Source organism: Engystomops pustulosus, chromosome 3, assembly GCF_040894005.1.
Source record: "Engystomops pustulosus chromosome 3, aEngPut4.maternal, whole genome shotgun sequence".
Lineage (NCBI taxonomy): Eukaryota > Metazoa > Chordata > Amphibia > Anura > Leptodactylidae > Engystomops > Engystomops pustulosus.
Window position 1 is genome coordinate 139,281,453 of NC_092413.1, and position 22,347 is coordinate 139,303,799.

The 22,347-nt window shown below is 38.4% G+C and overlaps 1 protein-coding gene across 1 annotated transcript in view; it reads right to left on the reverse strand.

Moving 5' to 3' along the window:
• Positions 1 to 304: 304 nt before the first annotated feature.
• The window catches only part of AGPAT5 (1-acylglycerol-3-phosphate O-acyltransferase 5), a 33,684-nt gene continuing 11,641 nt past the window's right edge, over positions 305 to 22,347 (reverse strand). Inside the window, exons 4-8 of the mRNA XM_072142311.1 lie at positions 21,732 to 21,821; positions 13,885 to 13,975; positions 5,323 to 5,484; positions 3,044 to 3,167; positions 305 to 2,721 (exon numbers count right to left, since the gene is read on the reverse strand). Coding sequence (XP_071998412.1) covers positions 2,496 to 2,721; positions 3,044 to 3,167; positions 5,323 to 5,484; positions 13,885 to 13,975; positions 21,732 to 21,821 — 693 coding nt within the window. The 3' untranslated portion in view covers positions 305 to 2,495. The remainder of the gene's footprint in view (positions 2,722 to 3,043; positions 3,168 to 5,322; positions 5,485 to 13,884; positions 13,976 to 21,731; positions 21,822 to 22,347) is intronic.

Sequence of the window (22,347 nt, forward strand, 5' to 3'; positions counted from 1 at the left end):
GGGGTGTTCCCAATTCAGAAAATTAATGTTATGGTTCGTATTATAAAAAAAATATACAATATATTCCAATATACCGTACTTTTGTATAAATTCCTCATGGTTTTTTAGATCTCTGCTTGCTGTAATTCTATAGAAAGCTTCTATGTTTACTACCAGTGGACAGGAATCTGACCATGGTCACACAGGTGCACGGCTCAGTAATATCAAACAGCTCTGATTACTGTCTGTGATATAACAAGTCATGCACCTGTGTGACCATGGTCAGATTTCTGTCCACTGGTAGTAAACATGGAAGCTTTCCATAGAATTACAGCAAGCAGAGATCTAGAAAACCCTGAGGAATTGATACAGAAAGTATATTGGAAAATTCATTAACGTTTTATAATACAAACAATAACATTGATTTGCTGAAATGGGAACACCCCTTTAAGTATAAGGCCACCAGTAATCCTGTGGATAGGTGATAAATGTCCAATCAGTTGCTGTGTAATAGATATAACAATAGATGCCGGGATTCATTGTAAATCAGTGACTACTTTGAGGCCATCTATGGAATAATACACACATAAACTTTAACATAACTACAACATCCTGTCAAAAAAAATACAATCCATACAATTTAAATAAAAATTTTCAAAGCTGCCTATGAATTGCATTGTAACAAGCTGACCCATCTTGGCAAGGAACAGAGAGGAGGAAGATATTAAATGATGTAAACATAATTTGATATTCTATAAACTAATTAGAGATAATCCTGTACTCCATCAGATCTAGGAGACATACTCATTGTATATAAGGATATAGATAATTAGGGCTAAATCATGGGATGGGATTTGGGTTATAATACAGTCCGTGTAAAGCCGGTTGCCCAAGTGTGAGCTTGTTTTATCAAATTTGCTTATTGTCTATTGATTGTCTATAGGTTTACTGGACCAAAACGAGCAATGCTGAACTGAACTCAATATATCACTTCTGTAGTTCTACGTTTGGTCTGATAAATCCCACACAAGCATTGAGCCAATTTTTCAGCACAAACTCACTCGTGGACAGCAGGTTTTACACCGCCTCTGCTAAATCACACACAAAAATTAAATACCCACCAACCGGTATACAATAAAATTGATTTAATTGTATTTTCTTTAAACTCTTTATATTTTCATAAAAATAAAAGATACATTTTAAACCAGAAATAAAAAGATTCTCTGATTATCATGGATCAAAAGTGACTGTGATCCATAAAAGGCTGCAAAACAAAACCTAATGTAAAAAGGCACATAAGCGTTTACGGCGATGACTTCATCTTTCTCTACAGCGTCAGCCGTTCAGAAAGGCATAGCACCATATCGGACAATATTGCTTAAATCCATTACATATACAGCACAACTAAACTGTATATAGGCCATTACTATAAGACTGAAATCTTCCACCAACATGAAGAAGCACAAGATGTGAAACAAAATACAAAAAGCACATAATAGCTGTGATGGAAAAACATGCAAAATAAACAAGAAAAGAGAGCCATGATTTTTGTGGATGCTTTTCCTACAATTTTATAAGAATGTAAATTAAAAAAAAAAGAAAAAAAAAAGATATTTTATCAGTGGTTTCTGAACACACACATAATTGTCCCATTATGTGATGTTCACATGATGCATATGAATTGCATTCAAGAAATTGCAACACTTGTTTACCGGTAAACAATGCAAAATATGTGTTGCCTGTTTCCAAACAAAAGGTTTTCACGTCTAATCGGCATGCTCCATCTTATCGCCGTTTATGGCTGCCGGGTCGCCATATACATCCCCAAGACAGCTGTGAGAATGGGGCCTAAGGGTGATTTCACACATGTGAGATTTGTTGCACAAGTTTGTAAAAATCTGTTAGTTCAATAATTCCTGCTATGTGTGAATTCGGTTTTCTAAACACTTCTGTCATATATATATCCTAAGAAGTTGCATCCTTGAGTAACAAAACTTAGGTTTACCTGTGTGGGAAGATATAAAAAAATGTTTTAAAGTTGTAGAAGAAAAGGTAAATAGGAAAAAAACATAATAAAATAGTGAAAAGCACAAGAAACTAAAATGTGCAAACCCAATGACGCCAATCTGTGACCCTTACAATGTCCACATATTAGATCATGATATAGGCAGGGGTTCTAAGCTGACTGTACCACAAGGCCAACCATACCACATATCATGGCAGGGTTGGTCATTGGCACATCTGTGAATGGCATAGCTAGGGGTGCTCTGGCTAATGTTTAGATTTTATGCAAAAAGAGTCGAGTAAGGGTTATTACACATTAAGCAGGTCACTGGGAAATTTAGGACACTAGAACAGAATATCACATTCAATCTCAGTTCAGACTAGTCACATTTCCAGCTCTCTTACATTCTGTCAATTTCAGCGTAGTCATGAATAAGGCAGAACATACAGGGTGTTCAGTTCTGGACAAAAGATTTGGTATAATGTGCAGCTGGTAAAGACTAACAGTTCATTTAGGCTTTGATGCTGACCCATAGACATCCAATTAAAGTTCCATATATCCAAGTGTTCATATAAACTTTCCTTCCAGTTTCTGTGCATAGCATGCCAGCTGTTACACCAGCTAAAATGAATAGGGGTGGTACGGTTTTCTTCAGGCTCAGCTTTGCAACGTGACCTTCTCCAGGAAACTTATTCAGATTTTCAGGTTCTGTGGCCTCATAAAACTCTGTGAGTAACCTAAAAGAGACAAAACATTTTTTTCAGAACGCTGCCTAACTTGACGTAAACTTTCAACCTAATTAAATTTTATCAGTTTTTAGAGAAAAAAAGGGAGAAAATTGCATAAAAAGCATAAGATCCATTACTTATACCTGTGAAATCCATTGCCATTCCAGCAACACTTCTCTTAACCTCTGATCAATGGAGTCCCGCGATAGGCTCCTGTTCTTATGTGTTAAACAAAATCACCACCCACTTGATTCAGCCACTACACAAATAACGGAGCTGTCCGATGCCTGCTTTTTTTGCCTAGATAAACACTAAGTATCAGTGAACATACCTATCCTTCACTTCAAAGCGCTCATGAAGCCACCTTCTCATGAAGGACTGTTCTTTTGGTATATCCTTAATGTCAATACGCTCCACATTTATATGAATCCTCGGGCACTCCTTACAAAGAAATTCTGGAGAAAAAGGAAACACATTTGAGGTGGTTTTTGAGAACAAAATGCTGTCCACTTAACTAAATATATATGTAGCAATGTATATTAATGGCTTTCCTACTGTGTCCTACTTTTCCATTTACTACTGTGGGAGTATTGGAAATTACTGAACGGAGAGGCAAAAGAATTATTTTCAGTAAAATAATTGTGCCCACTAGTTACAAAGAGAGGGATAACCAGCAAAGTGCTGCCTATTCACTTGGGTTTGAAAACAACTTTAGGAAACAGTACATTATCTTGTCAATCCAATGTAATGGAGTGGGCACCAGGACAGTCATAAAACCGTTGCAGAAATCATCATGATATGTAAACGGATTGAATGTATAAAATAGGGATACATTTTATACACTTTATAAAGATTGTGCAGTACTGCAAAATAGCATCATGGTTTTTGACAATATTTTGGGTTATAGCCACTTTGAGCATTAGCTGTGTAACACAGTAGTGTTACTTTTTAATAAGTATTTTCAGGCAGAGCAGATGGGATGTCAGTAGATCTTGTGTGTACACTGACACAGCTACTTTACACCATGTACCTAGAAAATGTTAATGACCTAGAGAAAAGCTGCAACTTAAAATGTCACAAACTCAACAGGTAATTAACATTAAAGACTTAATGTAAAGAATATGGCATTCATTAGTGTAAGTTTTATATAATATGATTGATGATACACGTGTACAGTATTCTAGATGAGAAAAGCATATTCTGTGTAGATTTATCTGTTGTCAGGAGAAGAGAAAAGATTTCAAGAAGTAATCTTTTCTTAGGTACGGTATTTGTCATAATATGAAGTACTTGTCAACACAACCATAAACTTAATCCTGAAACCAAACGAATGGAAGAACTGGCAGAAAAAGCACATTCTGTACAACCTGAAGATGCTATATATTTATTCGGGCACTTTAATAGAGATAATAACTCAAAGGGAAATTAACGTCACATAGTGAACTGAGAGACATTTGGCAATGAGGCACACAATGATGTATCTTATTTAGAAAACCGACTTCACTAAAGGATTTACAACTGATTACACAAAGCAGAACTTCTCTGTGAGAAGCTTATGATCATGCTAGAGAAAGTGGGAATTGAAATATGTTGTCATAAATACATACTGTACAACTAAACATCTACTTACCTAACACATAAACCAAAAAAAGTCAACCATACCAATTTTAGCAGAAACTCACAACTATTTTGTGTGTATGGTGGCCTGACTGATGGTTTGATCCCTGGCCAGTCAGCATTTGTCCAAGAGCTACTGAAGGTGTATGAAAACGTTTAATTATTCAACTATTGTTCCCAGAAGCACTGGTACAGTTTAGAAAAATGTGCAATAACAACTGATGTGTCCATAAGCCCAAATAAATGCTTCATTAAATATCAATGCAGCATGGATGTGAAAAAAGATCATGTGTGGACCTAGCCTTCAGCTACATGAACATGAGCATTTTGGACATGTGTCCCCATAGCCCTGTGTGCAAGTCATCTATCCTATTTCTCTTCAAGTCTTTTTCTATTGCCAATGGAACGCGAGCATAGCTCATCCACTGATGAAACACAGGCCACAACCAATGGATAAAAGGACCATTGTTTGCAGCCTGTGAAAAGCCAACATTCGTATACAGGTAGGCTAATGTTACTTTACAAAGAAGGGAGGGCGCATGGAAGTAAATTCAGGGAGAAACGCTTTCCTCTTAATAACATGTATTTCCAAGTTTCTTGTATTTACTATTAATTTATGGAAAGTTTGTTGAAAAAATTGTTAAAAAGATTGTGGAAGTTATTAACCAGAAACAATCCCTCTTAGAATATGTTCCCCATGGTGATCGGCTGCTCGCACCACAAGCCTCTACAATCTTTGCGGAGTTGCCTTCTTATATGCAAACAGCGATATAACACTCCAGAATGTGTTAACATGGCAACATACTTCATTTGCTTTGGCATTTTTTTCTTTAGTAGGCAAAAATGAAATACAAATTTATTTGACAAACCTGACCAATCTTTTTGTTCATAAGGGTAAGCCAAGAGTGGAAATGTTAACAAGGCCCTGTATCAATGCTACAGTAAGTCAATGGAACATAACCATGTTTGTAAATTACATACAGTATAACCTACCTGTCATGGAAGGTGCTTCTTTTCTTTGGCCAGTCTGGGTGGTAGTGTTTTCATAAGCAACGGTCACATCATACACAGCATCTAAATAGTCCTGCATGGTCTCAATTGCCACGTGAGTTGCCTTAATACGTGGAGTAAGCACATGTTTGAGAACTGGAAGTCCTAGGGAAACACATTCAACATTTGTTAGCCATCTGTGTATTAAACATACATTTAAGTTGTCATAAAATAAAATTATATACAGGCCGTCCCCGGGTTACATACAAGATAGGGTCTGTAGGTTTGTTCTTAAGTTGAATTTGTATGTAAGTCGGAACTGTATATTTTATCATTGTAATCCCAGCCACAACTTTTTTGGTCTTTGTGACAATTGGATTTTAAAAATGTTGGGTTATCATAAGAACCAGGATTAACAATAAAGCTTCATTACAGACACATTTGATAACTGTTACAGCTGTTTATTGTAGTCTAGGACTAAAGTACAATAAATTACCAATATCCAGAGGTCCATTTGTAACTAGGGATCGTATGTAAGTCGAGTGTTCTTAAGTAGGGGACCGCCTGTATCAACACTCTCAATATCAAAAGTCTTTATATTTCCCCTAATACATGCCTTAAAGGGGTATTCCCATTCCAGCAAATAAATGTTATTGTTTGTAAAATAAAAAGTTATACAAATTTCCAATATACTTTCTGTATCAATTCCTCATGGTTTTCTAGATCTCTGCTTGCTTCATTATATAGGAAGCTTCATTCCTTATTTCCAGTGGACAGAAAACTGACCATGGTCACACGTGTGTATCTTATTATATCTCATTGTGCACCTGTTCCATGGTTATAACATATGAAGATTGACTTTATTTCACTCAAAGGGATTCCATTCTGGACCACAAGAGGGGACCCGGTCTCTGATAACAGTAGAGAGGCATGGTATTAGTGCACCTAGCTACACCACGGTGCGTTCCCGCAAAATGCAGTACTATTATGTCAAACTTCTGGCCCCGGCTCCTGAACGGAGCCGGGGCCAGAAGCTGCGGGTGTCGGCTATATATTATAGCTGACACCCGGCTCTAACACCTGCGATCGGAGATTTCTCCGATTGCGGGTGTTAACCCCTAACACGCCGTGGTCGCGCTGGGACTGCCAGTGCCCGGGGCTGCGCGATCTCCTTCCTGTAGCCGGGTCCGTGCCTTCTGGCAGGACCTGGCTGTAACACACGGAGCATGCGCAGCATGCTCAGTGTGTTACATTACACAGTGTAATACATCTGTATTACACTGTGTAAGGTGAGGAATAGCTTGAACAAGTGATCAGTGGATCGCTTGTTCAATCTAACCTGTAAAAGTAAATAAAAAAAGTTTTTTAATAAAAAGAATTAATTGAATAAAGTTAACGTCCCCTAAACACAAATATTCCCTATACACATGCAATAAAGTGAAAAAACCACAAAATCGCCAAAAACCCACACATATTTGGTATCGCTGCGTCCGTAACAATCCGTACAATAACTCAGAAACATTACTGGACCCGCTCAGTGAACGCCGTAAAAACAAAACACTCGCCAAAAATGTACATTTTTCATAAAATCTGTTCACAAAAATGTTCTAAAAAGTGATCAAAAAAAGTTATGTGCGCCAAAATGGTATCACTTAAAAGGCCAGCTCAACACGTAAAAAATAAGCCCTAAACTAGCTCTGTCAACCAAAAACTATTAAAGTTACGTCTCCGAAAAGATGGCGATGCAAAAACAAATGAGATTTCCTCTATATTAGTTTTTTTCCCAGTAAAATTGTAAAAATAAATGAAAAACTATATAAATGAGGTATCACCGTAATCGTAGTGACCTATAGAATAAAAATAATATAGTATTTTTAGTGTACGATGTACGACCCCAAAAAATACAAAAAGAAAGGAAACCAAAATTGACAATTTTCTTTTCACCCCTACATTCAAGAGTTAATAAAATCTCATCAATAAGCTAATGACCCACTAAAATGAAATATTTGTAAAGTGCATCTCATGTTGCAAAAAATAAGCCCTTATATGTCCAAATTGCCAAAAAAAGAAGATTGTATAGCCAATAAAAAGTGACAATGCATAATCTGCTCTGAATGGCACAGCTTCCCTTCGATGCCCTGTCGTGTGCCCATACAGCAGGTTACCACCACATATGGGGTATTGTTATATGCGGGAGGGATTGGGTATCAAATTTTGTGGAGAGTTTTGGTATTTTATCCACTGAGAATTTGTACATTTTTTGAAAAACACATTAATTTAGCCAAAAAAAATGTACTTTCAAAATAGTATCCGATTTTGTTTTAACCCCTGTAAAACAATTAAAGGGTTAACAAACTTCATAAAAGTTGTTTTACGTACATTGAGGGGTGTAGTTTCTATAATGGGGTAATTTATGGGGTTTTACTTTTATTTAGGCCTCTCAAAGTGACTTGAAACCTGAGCAGGTCCCTCAATAGCAGGATTGTGCGTTTTTTAATTAAAATGTGAAAAATCGCACCTAACGTTCAAAGCCCCATAACATCCTACAAAAATAAGAGTATGCATAAAAAACCATGTCCACATAAAGTAGACATTCGGTGAATGTTAGTTATTACGTTTTTTTGCTGTTATAACTATATGTGGAAAAAGTAGAACATTTTGAAGTTCAAAAATCGAGAATTTTTCCAAATTTTCCCCAAATATCTGATTTTCTCATAAATAAATGCAAAACATACCACCAACATTTTTCAACTAACATGAAGTACAATGTGTCACGAGAAGACAATTTTAAAATCACTTGGATATGTTAAAGTGTTTCAAAGTTATAACCATTTATAGTGACACAGGGCAGATTTGAAAAAATGGGCCGTGTCAGGAAGGTGAAAAGTGGCTTCGGTGTTAAGGGGTTAAAAGTACAGACAGTCCCCGGATTACATACAAGATAGGGTCCATTGGTTTGTTCTTAAGTTGAATTTGTATGTAAGTCGAAACAGTATATTTTATAATTGTAGATCCAGACAAAATTTATTTTTGCCCCAGTGACAATTGGAGTTTCAAAATTTTTTGCTGTGATTAGACCAAGGATTATTAATAGAGCTTCATTACAGACACTTTACAGCTGATCATTGCAGTCTGGGACTATACTAAAGCATCCAGAGAACTTCATCAGAGGTCACAGTGACCAGAGGGGTTCGTCTTTAACTATGGGTCGTCTGTAAGTCGGGTGTCCTTAAGTAGGGGACCGCCTGTAAATGAAAAAAGTCTCCGGCAACCACTTAAAGTTATGCACCAACAGTGGGAACCTAGATGATGTGGCATCGAAGTTCTTATAATAATATATGTAATAATATAATATAAGTTCCTATAGTTACTTATAACATACAAAGTTGATGGCATACAGACATGGGAAAGGGGTTAGAAACTTAAAGTGTGTATTCCACCTAGATATGAAATCCGTTATATTAACCAGACCCAGCCATGTTTTTGTTTAGATGATGGCTGACTTGCTAATTTATTACTGTCACTTGGAGGTTAGTTGAGGATAAGTTAGTTTCCATCCCGGTGGACGTTAAGCTATAAGAAAAATGCACGGATTTTGAGGCTATTTCTCTGAAATATTTCCTAAGATTTCGCATCATCATGCGCACATCTGAGAAAACACTTTATCACAGATTTTTGGGCATGACGTGCAGTACAATCTGTATGACTGCGATATTCTGCTTTAAATAACTATTACACATTCCTAAAAATGAAAGGCTTTGGTGTAGACGTATACCAGAGACTGACAACAATGGCTTTGAAAATGTGTGTGTTCTTCAGCCAAATTGTGTGAAGTTCTGGAACAACAAAAGCTTGCTTGAAATAAGATTTCTTTGGCCACAAAGCCATAAACAATCTCAGCACGTATATGGTAAGCGAACAAAGCACATTGCCAAGGTCTGAAACTGTTTGCCTAAAATAGATACATTTGCGATAAAGGGGTCCAATAACTTCACCGACTACTCTACTACAAAAGCGATAACTTTTTAACTAGTAAAGAACCACTGCTGAGGTTTTGTTGTGGAGTCACCTACCATCTGAAGGCAAGTCAATGAAGGCACCAATCACAGACCCAGCAATCACCTACACACAAGTGGCATGTCACTGCTGAAGTCATTCAATGAAAAGCTGTTCATGCACGGAGGTCCTGCAAGCTGCCCGGAAGGTCTGGGAGGACTCGGCTGTTGGACCAACCGACGTTTCCTGAAGAAAATCTAGTGACCCCTGAACACTTTTCAATTTTTTTCTGTCTTTGCTTTTCAAAAGCCATAACGTTTTTAAATTTCCATTTACAGAGCCATATGCGGTCTTCCAGGATAAATTGTCCTTCCTAGTGGAACCATTTAATATTTTATAGGTATCATATTACCTTATTCCTCTCAGTGATTACTATTTTAGAGAGCTTAGTATCATCCACAAATATTTAAATTCTACACTTGAGACCTCCTTTGAGATTCTCAATAAAAATATTAAAAAGAAGAGTGCTCAATGCTAACAATTTAATATAATATAAAGCGATCATTCAGGTGCAGCCACTTAGTTACACTGTATAATGGGTTAAAAATTCTCAATCATTAGAGATTTTGGTATATACTGAAAAGAAAACCTTATGCAGTAACTACAGACTTATCAATGCGAAATTTGTGCTACATATCTCCCGTTCCATCATATCTGAAAACTGTATATACTCCAGTATAAGACGAGGCCCATAATTTTTTAATTCCACTCTATATTTTAAAGTTTTTCCATAACAGAAATTTCGATAAGGAAGCAATTGAAACAGATCACATATATTTAAACGAGCTCTTGACGGCCGCCAGCTCCTCCAAGGGGATGTTGATGGGTAGGGATACGGACTTATGTTTGTTTATTTTATAACCTGAATGTAACCTGTATTCGTCCAGTACATTGTCGAGAATAGGAAGGCTTATTCTTGGGTTGGCAAGTGTGAGTAGGACATTGTCCGAAAATAGTGAAATCTTAAGCTGTTTGTCCTTGACCTGCACACCCGTTATATCTGGACAGGATTTAACATATGCAGCTAAGGGCTCAATGCTAAGTACGTTTAACAAGGGGGAAAGAGGGCAGCCCTGCAGAGTACCATTACAGATATGGTAAAATAAAGAGTTAGTGTGGGGAAGGCACATTACCGCACTAGGAACTGAATATAGTCCCCTCATAGCCTGCATGAAAGGTCACCTTATTCCAAAGAGGTACAAGGCGGACATCATAAAGTTCCAATCAGGCAATCAAATGCCTTCTCTGCGCCTAAGTAAAAGGGAACCCCTGTCTGTCTTCTTGATAACATCAAGTAGGTCAGCCAATCGCCGAGTGTTGTCTCTGGCTTGTTTATATTGTACAAACTCTACTTGGTCCTTATGTACTAGCTCTGGTAACCAGTCCCCTAGTCTATTTCATTTTGTTTCAGATGATGATGATATAATTGCTCTGTGATGTCTTATTTAGTTTGCATATGAATCGCTGCAAAATAAGATGGCGCTATATAGATTTATTGTTAGAATTAATACTATTACAGCGGTTTGTGGGGATTCCCTTAAAGGGGTATTCTCGTCTGGGCATTTACATTCAGTTTGATAAATCTGCCATATATAAACATTTCTTCAATTAGATGTTATTAAAAAAAATGTTCCTGTGTGAAGATAATTTCTCATAAATGTAGTCATTTTATCCCTTAGAAACGAGATGGCTTCCCCGGATACGGCCACCTCTGCCTGAGAGATTGCACAGATAAACAAAAAGTTTTTGTATATGAAATGTCCAGGAGTTACTGCAGGTCCTACACCCGTACTGTAGTAATGATTGCTGAATCCTGGTGGTCCGGCAGGACTCTATAGCGCATGTCTGGCCACCGCTGCCAGAGTGTGACGTGGTCGTAACCGAGGAAGCCATCTCGTTTCTAAGGGACAACATGGCTATGTTTATAGGAAATTATCTTCACACAGGAACATTTTTTTTAATAACATCCAATTGAAGAAATGTTTATATATGGAAGATTAGTGAAACTGAATGTGAATGCCCTGATGAGAATACCCCTTTAAGTAAGGCCAGAACATGGCGTCACTGGCCCAAATGGTTGAGACAAGGAAAAGTTAATGAAAAGATTGAACTAGTTTATAGAAAACTGCATGGAAAACATCTGTGGCATGTGAGGCAGAATTAAATATCACTTATATGATACAGCTGCAATTGCTTCTGTTGTCTAAAAAGCAGTGTTTCCTTATGTGAAGAAATGTGGATATGCAATTCTTAATTCTCTCTGGGTGTTTCTTAACCCCTTAATGCTCTGCGGCGATCGGTTGCCATGGTAGCCTCGGGTCTTCGTTTGACCCGAGGCTATCTGGCATCTGCAGATTCGTTACAATGAGCCAGTGGCTCATTGTAATGAATGAGCTGCAAAAATGCCATATATTGCAATACAGAAGTATTGCAGTATATGGTAGGAGCGATCTGACCATCTAGGGTTAATGTACCCTAGATGGTCTAAGAAATAGTGAAAAAAATAAATAAATAAATAAATAAAATATTAAAAATTCTAATCACCCCCCTTTCGCTAGAACTGATATAAAACATAATAAACAGTAACAATCACAGACACATTAGGTATCGCTGCGTCCCAAAATGCCCGATCTATCAAAATATAAAAACGGTTACGGCCGGCGGTGACCTCCGAGGCGGGAAATGGCGCCCAAATGTCCGAAATGCGGCTTTACACCTTTTTACATCACATAAAAAATGGAATAAAAAATTATCAAAATGTCGCACAGACCTCAAAATGGTAGCAATGCAAACATCGACTCATTTTGCAAAAAATGACACCTCACACAGCTCCGTGCGCCAAAGTATGAAAAATTTATTAGCTTCAGAAGATGGCAAAAAATGTTTTTTTCTTTTTTGTACACATTCGTTTAATTTTTGAAAACACAATTAAAACACAATAAAACCTATATAAATTTAGTATCACCGCGATCGCACCGAACCAAAGAATAAAGCTGAGGTGTTATTTTGAGTGCACAGTCAAAGTCGTAAAAACAGAGCCCACATTTGGAAATTTTTTTCAGCTTCGCAGTACACGGCATGTTAAAATAAATAACATTACGGGAAAGTAAAATTTGTTACGCACAAAATAAGTCCTCACACAGGTCTGTACACGTAAAAATGAAAAAGTTATGGATTTTTGAAGGTGGAGAGCGAGAAATGAGCGAAAAAACCCTGCGTCCTTAACCCCTTCCCGACGCGCGCCGTACTAGTACGGCGCGCGCCGGGTCCCGGTGCATGGAGAGGGCTCGCGGGCCGAGCCCTCTCCATAGCCGGTAAGTCTTTGCTGCATATTGCAGCAAAGGCTTACCGGTAACACCCACGATCGGTGCTAGCACCGATCGCGGGTGCTTTCACCGCGATCGCCTCCGGCAATGCTGGATGACGTCACGGGGAGCGGTGATCCGTTGCCATGACAGCATCGGGCCTCACGAAGGCCCGAAGCTGTCTCGTTTTAACCTATTCATTACAATGTGCTATCAGCACATTGTAATGAATGAGGAGTAAAATCCCCATATACTGCCATATTGCAGTATGGCAGTATATGGTAGGATCGATCAGACAACCTAGGGTTAAAGTACCCTAGGGAGTCTGAAAAATAGTTAAAGTGAAAGTAAAAAAAAGTTTAAAAAAAAAAATTATATTAAAAAAACCTAAAAATTCAAATCACCCCCCTTTCCCTAGAACTGATATTGATATTAATAAACAGTAAAAATCATAAACACATTAGGTATCACCGCGTCCGAAAATGTCCGATCTATCAAAATATAATAACGTTTTTTCACTGCGTTTAACCCCGTAACGGAAAATAGCGTCCAAAGTCAAAAATGACATTTTTTTGCCATTTTGGAAAATATAAAAAAATTAATAAAAAGTGATCAAAAGGTAGCACAGTCCTAACAATGATAGCAATGAAAACACCATCAAAAGTCGCAAAAAATGACACCACCCACAGCTTCGTACACCAAAGTATGAAAAAGTTATTAGCGCTAGAAGATGGCAAAATCAAAAAAAAAATTTTTGTACAGGAGGTTTTAATTTTTTTAAATGTATGAAAACATTATAAAACCTGTACAAATGTGGTATCCCTGTGATCGTAGCAACCCAAAGAATAAAGTAGACATGTCATTTGGGACGCAGAGTGAAAGCTGTGAAATCCAAGCCCACAAGAAAACGTCGCAAATGTGTTTTTTCACCATTTTCACTGCATTTGGAATTTTTTTCCCGCTTCCCAGTACGCGCCATGGAATATTAAATACCGTCACTACAAAGTGCAATTTGTTACGCAGAAAATAAGCCATAACAGAGCTCTTTATGTGGAAAAATAAAAAAGTTATAGATTTTTGAAGGTGGGGTGTGAAAAATGGAAGTGAAAAAACTAAAAAAGGCCAAGTCGTTAAGGGGTTAATATTCGGAGACATCAGATATTTTCAGATTGATTATCTTATTATGGCATGTTCATAATTTTACCTTCTTTCATAGAAAAAGCTTGACTATCAGCAATAACCTTCGGAATATCGGGGTTGTAACGTGTTCCTTCTGGGAAAATCACAAGGTACATCTGTAAAATACAAAATAAGTAAAACTTATTTCCTGTTTAGTGGGTTACCTGTTTTACAATTTTGTATTGCCAAAAAGATTGATAGTAGATCTGTACTCAAATGTTTCAGGATACATCTGGTCCAGGACAGGAGCAAATAAATATATCTCTGAAAGCTTGTGATCACCACAAGGATTCCTGGATTATAACAGAATAGCACCAGTGTTAGGAATAACATATACATACAGTAAAACAACATGAAAACCACCTAAAGTTGCTTACAAAAGTGGCCTTCAAAGGTGAGTGATCTTCTTAACATTGAATATTTCTTCATATTATTATGGGTTTCTTAGGCATTGTGAGAGGTAGAAGTACTAAGGTCCTAAAACAGCAATCAATGTAATGGTTTGGGAACTCTGGCAAAGGCCAGGACCCCTCATTAGCATACAATGAATAGGTAATAATCTAGGAGCCCATTTATCAGAAGGAAAGCCCCGGGAACAGTCTGGCTCCACCCATCTGAAAGACTTAATAATGACACTATTCAAAACAGTGGGGGTAATAGAGAAAATCCGAACGCCGTCAGAATCCATGGAGCAATGTCTACTAGATGATGCAAAGAGTTGGGTTTGTTGGTGATGCTGGTGGTTAAATTTTATTGTTTAAAAAGCAATTAAAAAAAGGAAAAAATGTATTTGACACCAATTACAAATTCCCTCTTGGTCACAAACAAGCATAGTACACACAGCTCCGCTCCATCCATTCATGTACAAACACACACACAGCTTCACTACATCCATCAATTCACTCTCACACAGCTCCGCTACTTCCATTCACTCACACACAGCTCCACCACAACCACTCACTCACACACAGCTCTGCTACAACCACTCACACACATCAACATTCACTCACATGAACACACTCAGCACTACTACATCCATTCATTCTCTCACACACACACACACACACACACACACACAAACGCTTCTTCATACCCAGACCCAGTGCAACAACTTCTCTGGTCCCAGTGATACAGGAAGCATGTGAGTTACATGCTTCTAACATTACTCTAGGCCCTGCTGTAATAGTCATGTAGAAAGAAGGAATAAGAGTGAGAGAGCAGTGTGGATTCAGTGAAGAGCTTTGCCAGCTTCTCACCCAATTTCCAGGCCAGCAGGCATTTTTTAGCAAAATATGTTTTGCTTTCTAAAAAATGTGTATTATAGTCCGAAAAATATGCTAAAGTACAGATACGGTATATTATCATTTATGACTACACACCTAATAAAAAAAGACAAGTCTAGTAGAAAAGGATTTATCCTAGAATTATCCTCAGAGAACGCTAGGACTTTTCATCTATGGATTTGTCTATGCAATCATTTGTTTAATTTTGAGAAAAAAGCCTCTTATATACAAGTCTTATGAATATCATAACTGCTTAGAAATACTAAGCCCGGACAGTGTACAGGCAGTCCCCGGGTTACATACAAGATAGGGTCTGTAGGTTTGTTCTTAAGTTGAGTTTGTATGTAAGTCGGAACCGTATACTTTATAATTGTAATACCAGCCAGAACTTTGGTCTCTGTGACAATTGGATTTTAAAAATGTTGGGTTGTCATAAGAATCAGGATTAACACTAAAGCTTCATTACAAACGCCTGTGATAACTGTTACAGCTGATCATTGTAGCCTAGGGCTAAAGTACAGTAAATTACCAATATCCAGAGGTCCGTTTGTAACTAGGAGTCGTATGTAAGTCAAGTGTTCTTAAGTAGGGGACCGCCTGTACTGTACTTTCACCAAGCACTGTCAAGTACCCTATTACTCAAATTAATAACTAATTAGATAAGTACAGTACAGACCCAAAGTTTGGGCACACCTTCTCATTCAAAGAGTTTTCTGTATTTTCAGGACTATAAAGAAATGTAGATTCACACTAAAGGCATCAAAACCATGAATTAACACATGTGGAATTATATAATTAACAAAAAAGTGTGAAACAACTAAAAATATGTCTTATATTCTAGGTTTTTCAAAGTAGACACCTTTTGCTTTGATTACTGCTTTGCACCCTCTTGACATTCTCTTGATGAGCTTCAAGGGGTAGTCACCTGAAATGGTGTTACAACAGTCTTAAAGGAGTTCCCAAAGATGCTTAGCACTTGTTGGCCTCCACTCTGCAGTTTTACCCAAAACCATCTTGATTGGATTCAGGTCTGGCCTAGCACCCCAACACTCTCCTTCATGGTTAAATAGCCCTTACACAGCCTGGACGTGTGTTTGGGATCATTGTCCTGTAATAAATGCCTAAATAAACGATGGGCCAAATAAATTCAAACCAGATGGAATAGCATGCCGCTGCAAGATGCTGTGGTACCCATGCTGGTTCAGTATATCTTAAATTTTGAATAAATCCCCAATAGTGTCCCCAGCAAAGCACCTCCACACCATCACAACTCCTACTCCATGCTTCATGGTGGGAACCAGGCATGTAGAGTCTATTCGTTCACCTTTTCTGGAACCAAAGATTCTTTGGACTCATCAAACCAAAGCACAGATTTCCACTGGTCTAATATCCATCCCTTGTGTTCCTTTAGCCCAAACAAGCCATGAAGGCTGCTGCACATTGTCTCCTCTTAGCAGTTGGTGTACAGATGTATCTGCTGCTAGAACGCTGTGCAGCAGTGACCTGGTCTCTAATCTGAGCTGCTGTCAATCTGCGATTTCTGAGGTTGGTGACTGATGAACTTATTGTCCACAGCAGAGGGGACTCTTGGTCTTCCTATCCTAGGGCGGTCCTCATGTGAGACAGTTTCTTTGTAGTGCTTGATGGTTTTTGCAACTACACTTTCAAAGTTTTTCCAATTTTTCGGACTGACTGACCTTCAATTCTTAAAGAAATGATGGCCACTTGTTTCTCTTTACTTAGCTGCTTTTTCTAGCCATAACTAGACCTGGGGGCAGGGGGGACTAGACCTGGGGCAAGGCTGGACTTGGGGGTAGAGGACATGAAGGTGGGGCTACCTGAGCGAAAAGAGAGATACAAGACCGGGGGGTGGGGGGGCTTGCTGTCTGTGGATGGGGGAGTTATATTCCTGTACATAGGGGCAGTATTATAGTAATTATATTCTTGTGTATAAAGGGGCAGTATTATAGTAGTTATTTTCTTGTATATATAGGGGGCACTATTATAGTTCTATTCTTGTACATATTGGCATTATTCTAGAAGTTATAGTCTTGTACATATGTAGCAGTATTATAGTAGTTATATTCTTGTGCATAGGGGGCAGTATTACAGTAGTCTAATTCTTGTAAATAGATGATATTATTATAGTAGTTATATTCTTGTACATAGGGACAGTATTATAGTAGTTATTTTCTTGTACATAGGAGCACAGAGACTGTATGGGACTCTAATATTCGGGTTAGAATGGCCCAAAGGCCCACCATAGAAAGCTTATATACAACCATAACTATAACTTTTCTTTTCTTGCACACCCATGGCTGAAGACAGGAGGTGAGAAAGACCATAACCAAAAAGAGGGAAGGTAACCCGGGGTGCTGTCGTTGTTCAAGGAAACAAAATTACCTGTGAGTAATTACCTATTTTCCCCTCTCCCCACAACAGCACCCAACCAGAGACAATAGCATTTAAAATTTAGCCCCAAAAAACAACTTGTAAACCCGTCACATCCAACCACTAACGTTTAAAGTAAAGTAAGCAGGGAAGACCGGGTGGCTGCCTGGAAAATCTGACTTGCTGATACTACCTATCAGATATTGGATTATCACAAAAAGAGGTTAGTCTAATCTCCTGAGATCTATGAAATCTCGAGGCCACCTTAGGGAGAAAGGCTGGATCCTTAAGAAGGACTACCCTGTCTTACAAGATCTTAGTACAGGGGGTCTTCAAGACAAGACAAGACTTGGTTCAGATGCTCTTGTAGCTGGGCAATCTTAAGAGCTTGCATCTGTTACCAGGAACAAATCTTCTCCAGGCGGAAGGCCATCCCTTTTCAGAAGGTTTTCTTCGATCAACCTCCACTTTGTACTTCCTTGAGAAAAGGCATTGTTTGATCCAGACTGGAGTACTTGCCATCCCATGCCTGTAGCATGCAAAGTTGTAAAGTTCTGGAGTAGAACAGCCCCAAAGGTACAGCTGGAATGAAGGCTGCGAATAAACCCAAACCCACTGACCTTATTGTAGGTGTCTGATCCCAAAGCAGACCTCTTACTGATGATAGGATCCTCTGTATCTTCTCAGCGAGAAGAAAGGATCTCTGGCAACTGGAATCTGACCTTATTCCCAGAAACACCTTTGATCTTGAAGGTACCAGGGAAGATCTCTCTGGGTTTATGAGCCAGCCTAGACGATTTAATGTGCCTTGCATTTGAGACAGCTGCAATCTTACTGCTTCTTCCGTCTTTCCTATTAGGACAGTGATGGACAACCTTTTGAGCTTGGTGTGTCAAAATTCGCCAAAAAACCGAGCATAACTCGGGTGGTGTGTCACCTTGACAAAAAAAAAATTATTGTGTGATATTTATTGTTTAAATAACAAATATGTATAATTATTTAACTTCTAGGGTACTTTAATCCTAGGTTGTGTGATTGATCCTACCATGTACTGCCATACTACAGTACATGGGTGTATGGGGATTTCCACATCATCTATTTATTACAATGTGCTGGACAATCTCTCAGCCTCCTGGCTACTGCACCTGGCTGTGTAGGAGCCGAGGATGAAACTCTCCGGCGGCCGCGTGTCACTGAAAATGGCTATGCGTGTCAGCACTGACACGCGTGTCATAGGTTGGCCATCACTGTATTAGGAGAAAGTCTTCCAGGTATGGGATGAAGGTCGGATGTTCTTTGCTTATAATCTCCATTATGAGTTTTGTAAACACCCTCGGGGACACTGCTACGCCAAATGATAATGCCTTGAATTGGAGGTGTGAAGGTGTTCCATTAACATGGGTATGTGGTAATATGCATCTTCCAAATCAATTAATGCTGTGAAGCATTCCTGATAGAGAAGATTTATAGTCGACCTTAGGGACTTCATCTTGAATTTCTCGCCGAGTAAGAACTTGTTTAGTGGCTTTAAATTTATTATGGTAATCCATTTTTTTATGTGGAAGAGTGTCGAGTCAGAGGCAAATACAAATCTGAATCAGAGTCTGAAACATTACTGAATCTTGAAGTACCTGGGTATCAGGAAACCTAATTTATTTTTTAGTGGTCCTGACAGAATTTCAAACCTCCTGCTGAACGAATGAATACAAAGATTCAAATAGTACAGACAGTTCCTGGGATATCATATGCTGAATACAGGTTTCACAGAAAGACTAGTAGAAAGTATAGGAAGACTATCTCCACAGACCCAACATTCACGATTCTTTGATTTAATAGCAGCCGGTCACTGCCAGAAGTGTGACAGAAGTGCAGCGCTCAGCCGCACTTGGCACAGGCAGTAGCGGCGCCACCATAAGAACACTGGCGTCTTTGCGCGCTTCCCATCAGAGACCTCCTCAAGCACCACAGACTGTGCCTCGATCCTGTGACACAGATCTGTGTGCGTATATATATTTATTATACATATTCTTCTATATGAATAAATCATAATAGCAAATATCAGAAATTACAAAGGTCACAATTTCTTATCTTACTGATAAAATGTGCCAAACATTAAGCCCTCTGTTGCTAAACTACTCCCAGTAAGTAAAGACTCCAGAACAACAAAACCCGATTTCTGAGATAGTAATAATATTAGGGAAAATAAAACGACTGGGATTTATCAAAATGCTGTCAAGTGATACATGAAGCCAACAACACTGAGAAATCACTATGACATCAAGTATAAAAAGTAAAATAATGTGAAGAATTTGCTTACAATCTTCAGGGAAAGTCATGGGAAATGTCATCTGGCACTACAAGTACACAACCATCAAATTTAATGTACATTGCTAAAGATGCAGAAACAAAATGAACCAGCATCCAACTTTATTATCAAACAGTAGAAGACAGTGTAGATTTCATTGCCTAGGGTACAGGTCCACACTGGCGCCATGCTGCCTTCAGACACCACTACAGTCATGAGCAGGTACTATACAGGCAGTCCCCCCACCTTAAGAATGCCCAACTTACAGATGACCGCTGGTTAAAAAGCACCTTTCTAGGTACTGCAACCTCTGGTGAAGCTCTCTAGATGCTGGTAATTTACCTGACTTAAGCCCAAGGCTAAAGTCCAATGGTTAACTGTAGGGTGACTGCAAAAACATTTTTGTTAATTCTTGTTCCCTTGACAACCCAAAATGTGGAAAATCCAGGGACCAAAAAAATACTTTATCTAGAGTCACAATTACAAAATATATGTACTTCGCAGTGCAGGTAAGAAGTCCTCACCTGCTGCTCTGCTCTGTGTCCTGAGGCTGGTTGTATGAGACAGAATCAGGACCCAGGTGCAGTAAATACTGCTCCCAGGTACTCAGGTCCCGGCACATACAACAAGCGAAGGACACAGAGTAGAGCAACATGGAGTAGAGAAGAAGCTGCATGTGGGAGAAGAAAAAGAGCAAGGAAATGAGCAGATTTATTGTTTTGTCTGCTGTGGGTCTCCATTATTAGTAGTTGTCTGCAGGCAAATGGCAAACTGACTAAAATATTCCAGTGCACAGATCAAAATGGGGGAAAAGATATCATGAAAGTTCATATAAAAATGTGCACACAGCCTCCAGGAAAGATATCTGCAAATGCTTGCATCTCTTTATATCTCTCATACAAAGCCAGTAACATTTATGTAAAGAAAAAAAGGTTTGCATATTGCATCATATTAACAGCAACTAGGGTGTTTACTCTGTTCCATCTACATTCTAGCATCCACTTCCCATTTGCATGTATAGATTTGATGTGGTTTAATAGAAGTCATAAACCACACAGCACACACAAGCAATCAATTTTCTTCAAAGACCTGCATGAAGATACAAGCCCTGAAGTGCTTTAAAAGATCATGATCAAAATATTCCAAAATAAAACAGTTTTATGGCACTTCACTTACAAAAAGATGCAAAGCACATGTTTCTCCAAACTAAAGATGTACTGGGAAAACTAAGGTTGGCATTAGACATTACATACATCAGATAGAGGCTACATTCACATTTCGTCTTTTGGATATGTTCAGCATCTATGCCAGGAAAGCTCCCGCCGTATACATACACTTTACTGGCAGAAAGATGCCTCCTTTTTGCATCCATCTGCTTAGTATACCAACATCCAATTTGTTTGGAAGACACCTGGGCCATTAGGAGCAAGTAATCACTGGCTGCTGCCCATGTTCCTTTCAGGGGAGTTGGGTAAACAGGCCGAAATGCTTATATAATTATATGATTATGCTTATTTTGCTTATGCAGTGGGATGCGTCACAGCCCTCCATTGTACGCATAAGTCGGGAATTCACCTGAAGTATCTTTACAATGGAGGGAAAACCCTAGATATGAAAGCACCCTAATCATCTACTAATTACTAATGGAAATCCCAAATTTTAAAGCTCCATCAAGTTAGATTCCGCTTTTACCAGTGGCGTACTGTCCTAATATAAAATTGTCTGCCATTCGTATGGTAATGAAATGTCTGCAATCAGGACTCGACTCCATCTGCGACTTTACAGAAGAATAATTTCTGGTAACAAAACGCTTTTTATAATCAAAATATAAAAGATTGTAAGCAGTTCAAACAATAAAATGAAAATCTATCAAAATATCACATATAAACTTACTGGAGTTTCCGCCTTCATCTGGGATCGCAGCTTGTTTTTCATCCACGACTCATTAAACTTGGCACTTCTTTTGACATAAATTCCACCATGCTGTCAAAAACAGTTAGGAATCCCTGCATTACAATTGACAAATGGAAGCATAAAACACCCCCAATTTAAAATCATCAGGAAATTGCTCCCAAATTATTAATGGTTTCTGGGTTCTTACAAATCAGTGTTTCGTTTTACATATTAAAACAGTAAGCCAAGTAGTGTGCCTAGGAATTTGTTATTTGGACCTAACTTTTTTCATTATATTGATGTCCATGGAGGTACAGATTTTCTAGGCAGCGCAAAAAAAATCCTTATTACCTCATCCAAACAATATACAGACAGGCCAGTGACATGCAGTTACTATTGATGGTGCATTATCGGTATTTAGAACAGCTGGCACACAGCTGCACTATATACATACAATACTTTTTTAATAAGCTAATGCCCTAGTAAAAACAGGGCATGGAGTACTGATGATCTATAGTTTATAATAGTCCATGAAAAGCTGATGCCACATTGATGCAGATTGGGATAGAAGCAGAAGAAAATGTCTGTATTTTTTATGGCTGATTATTGTGTGCAG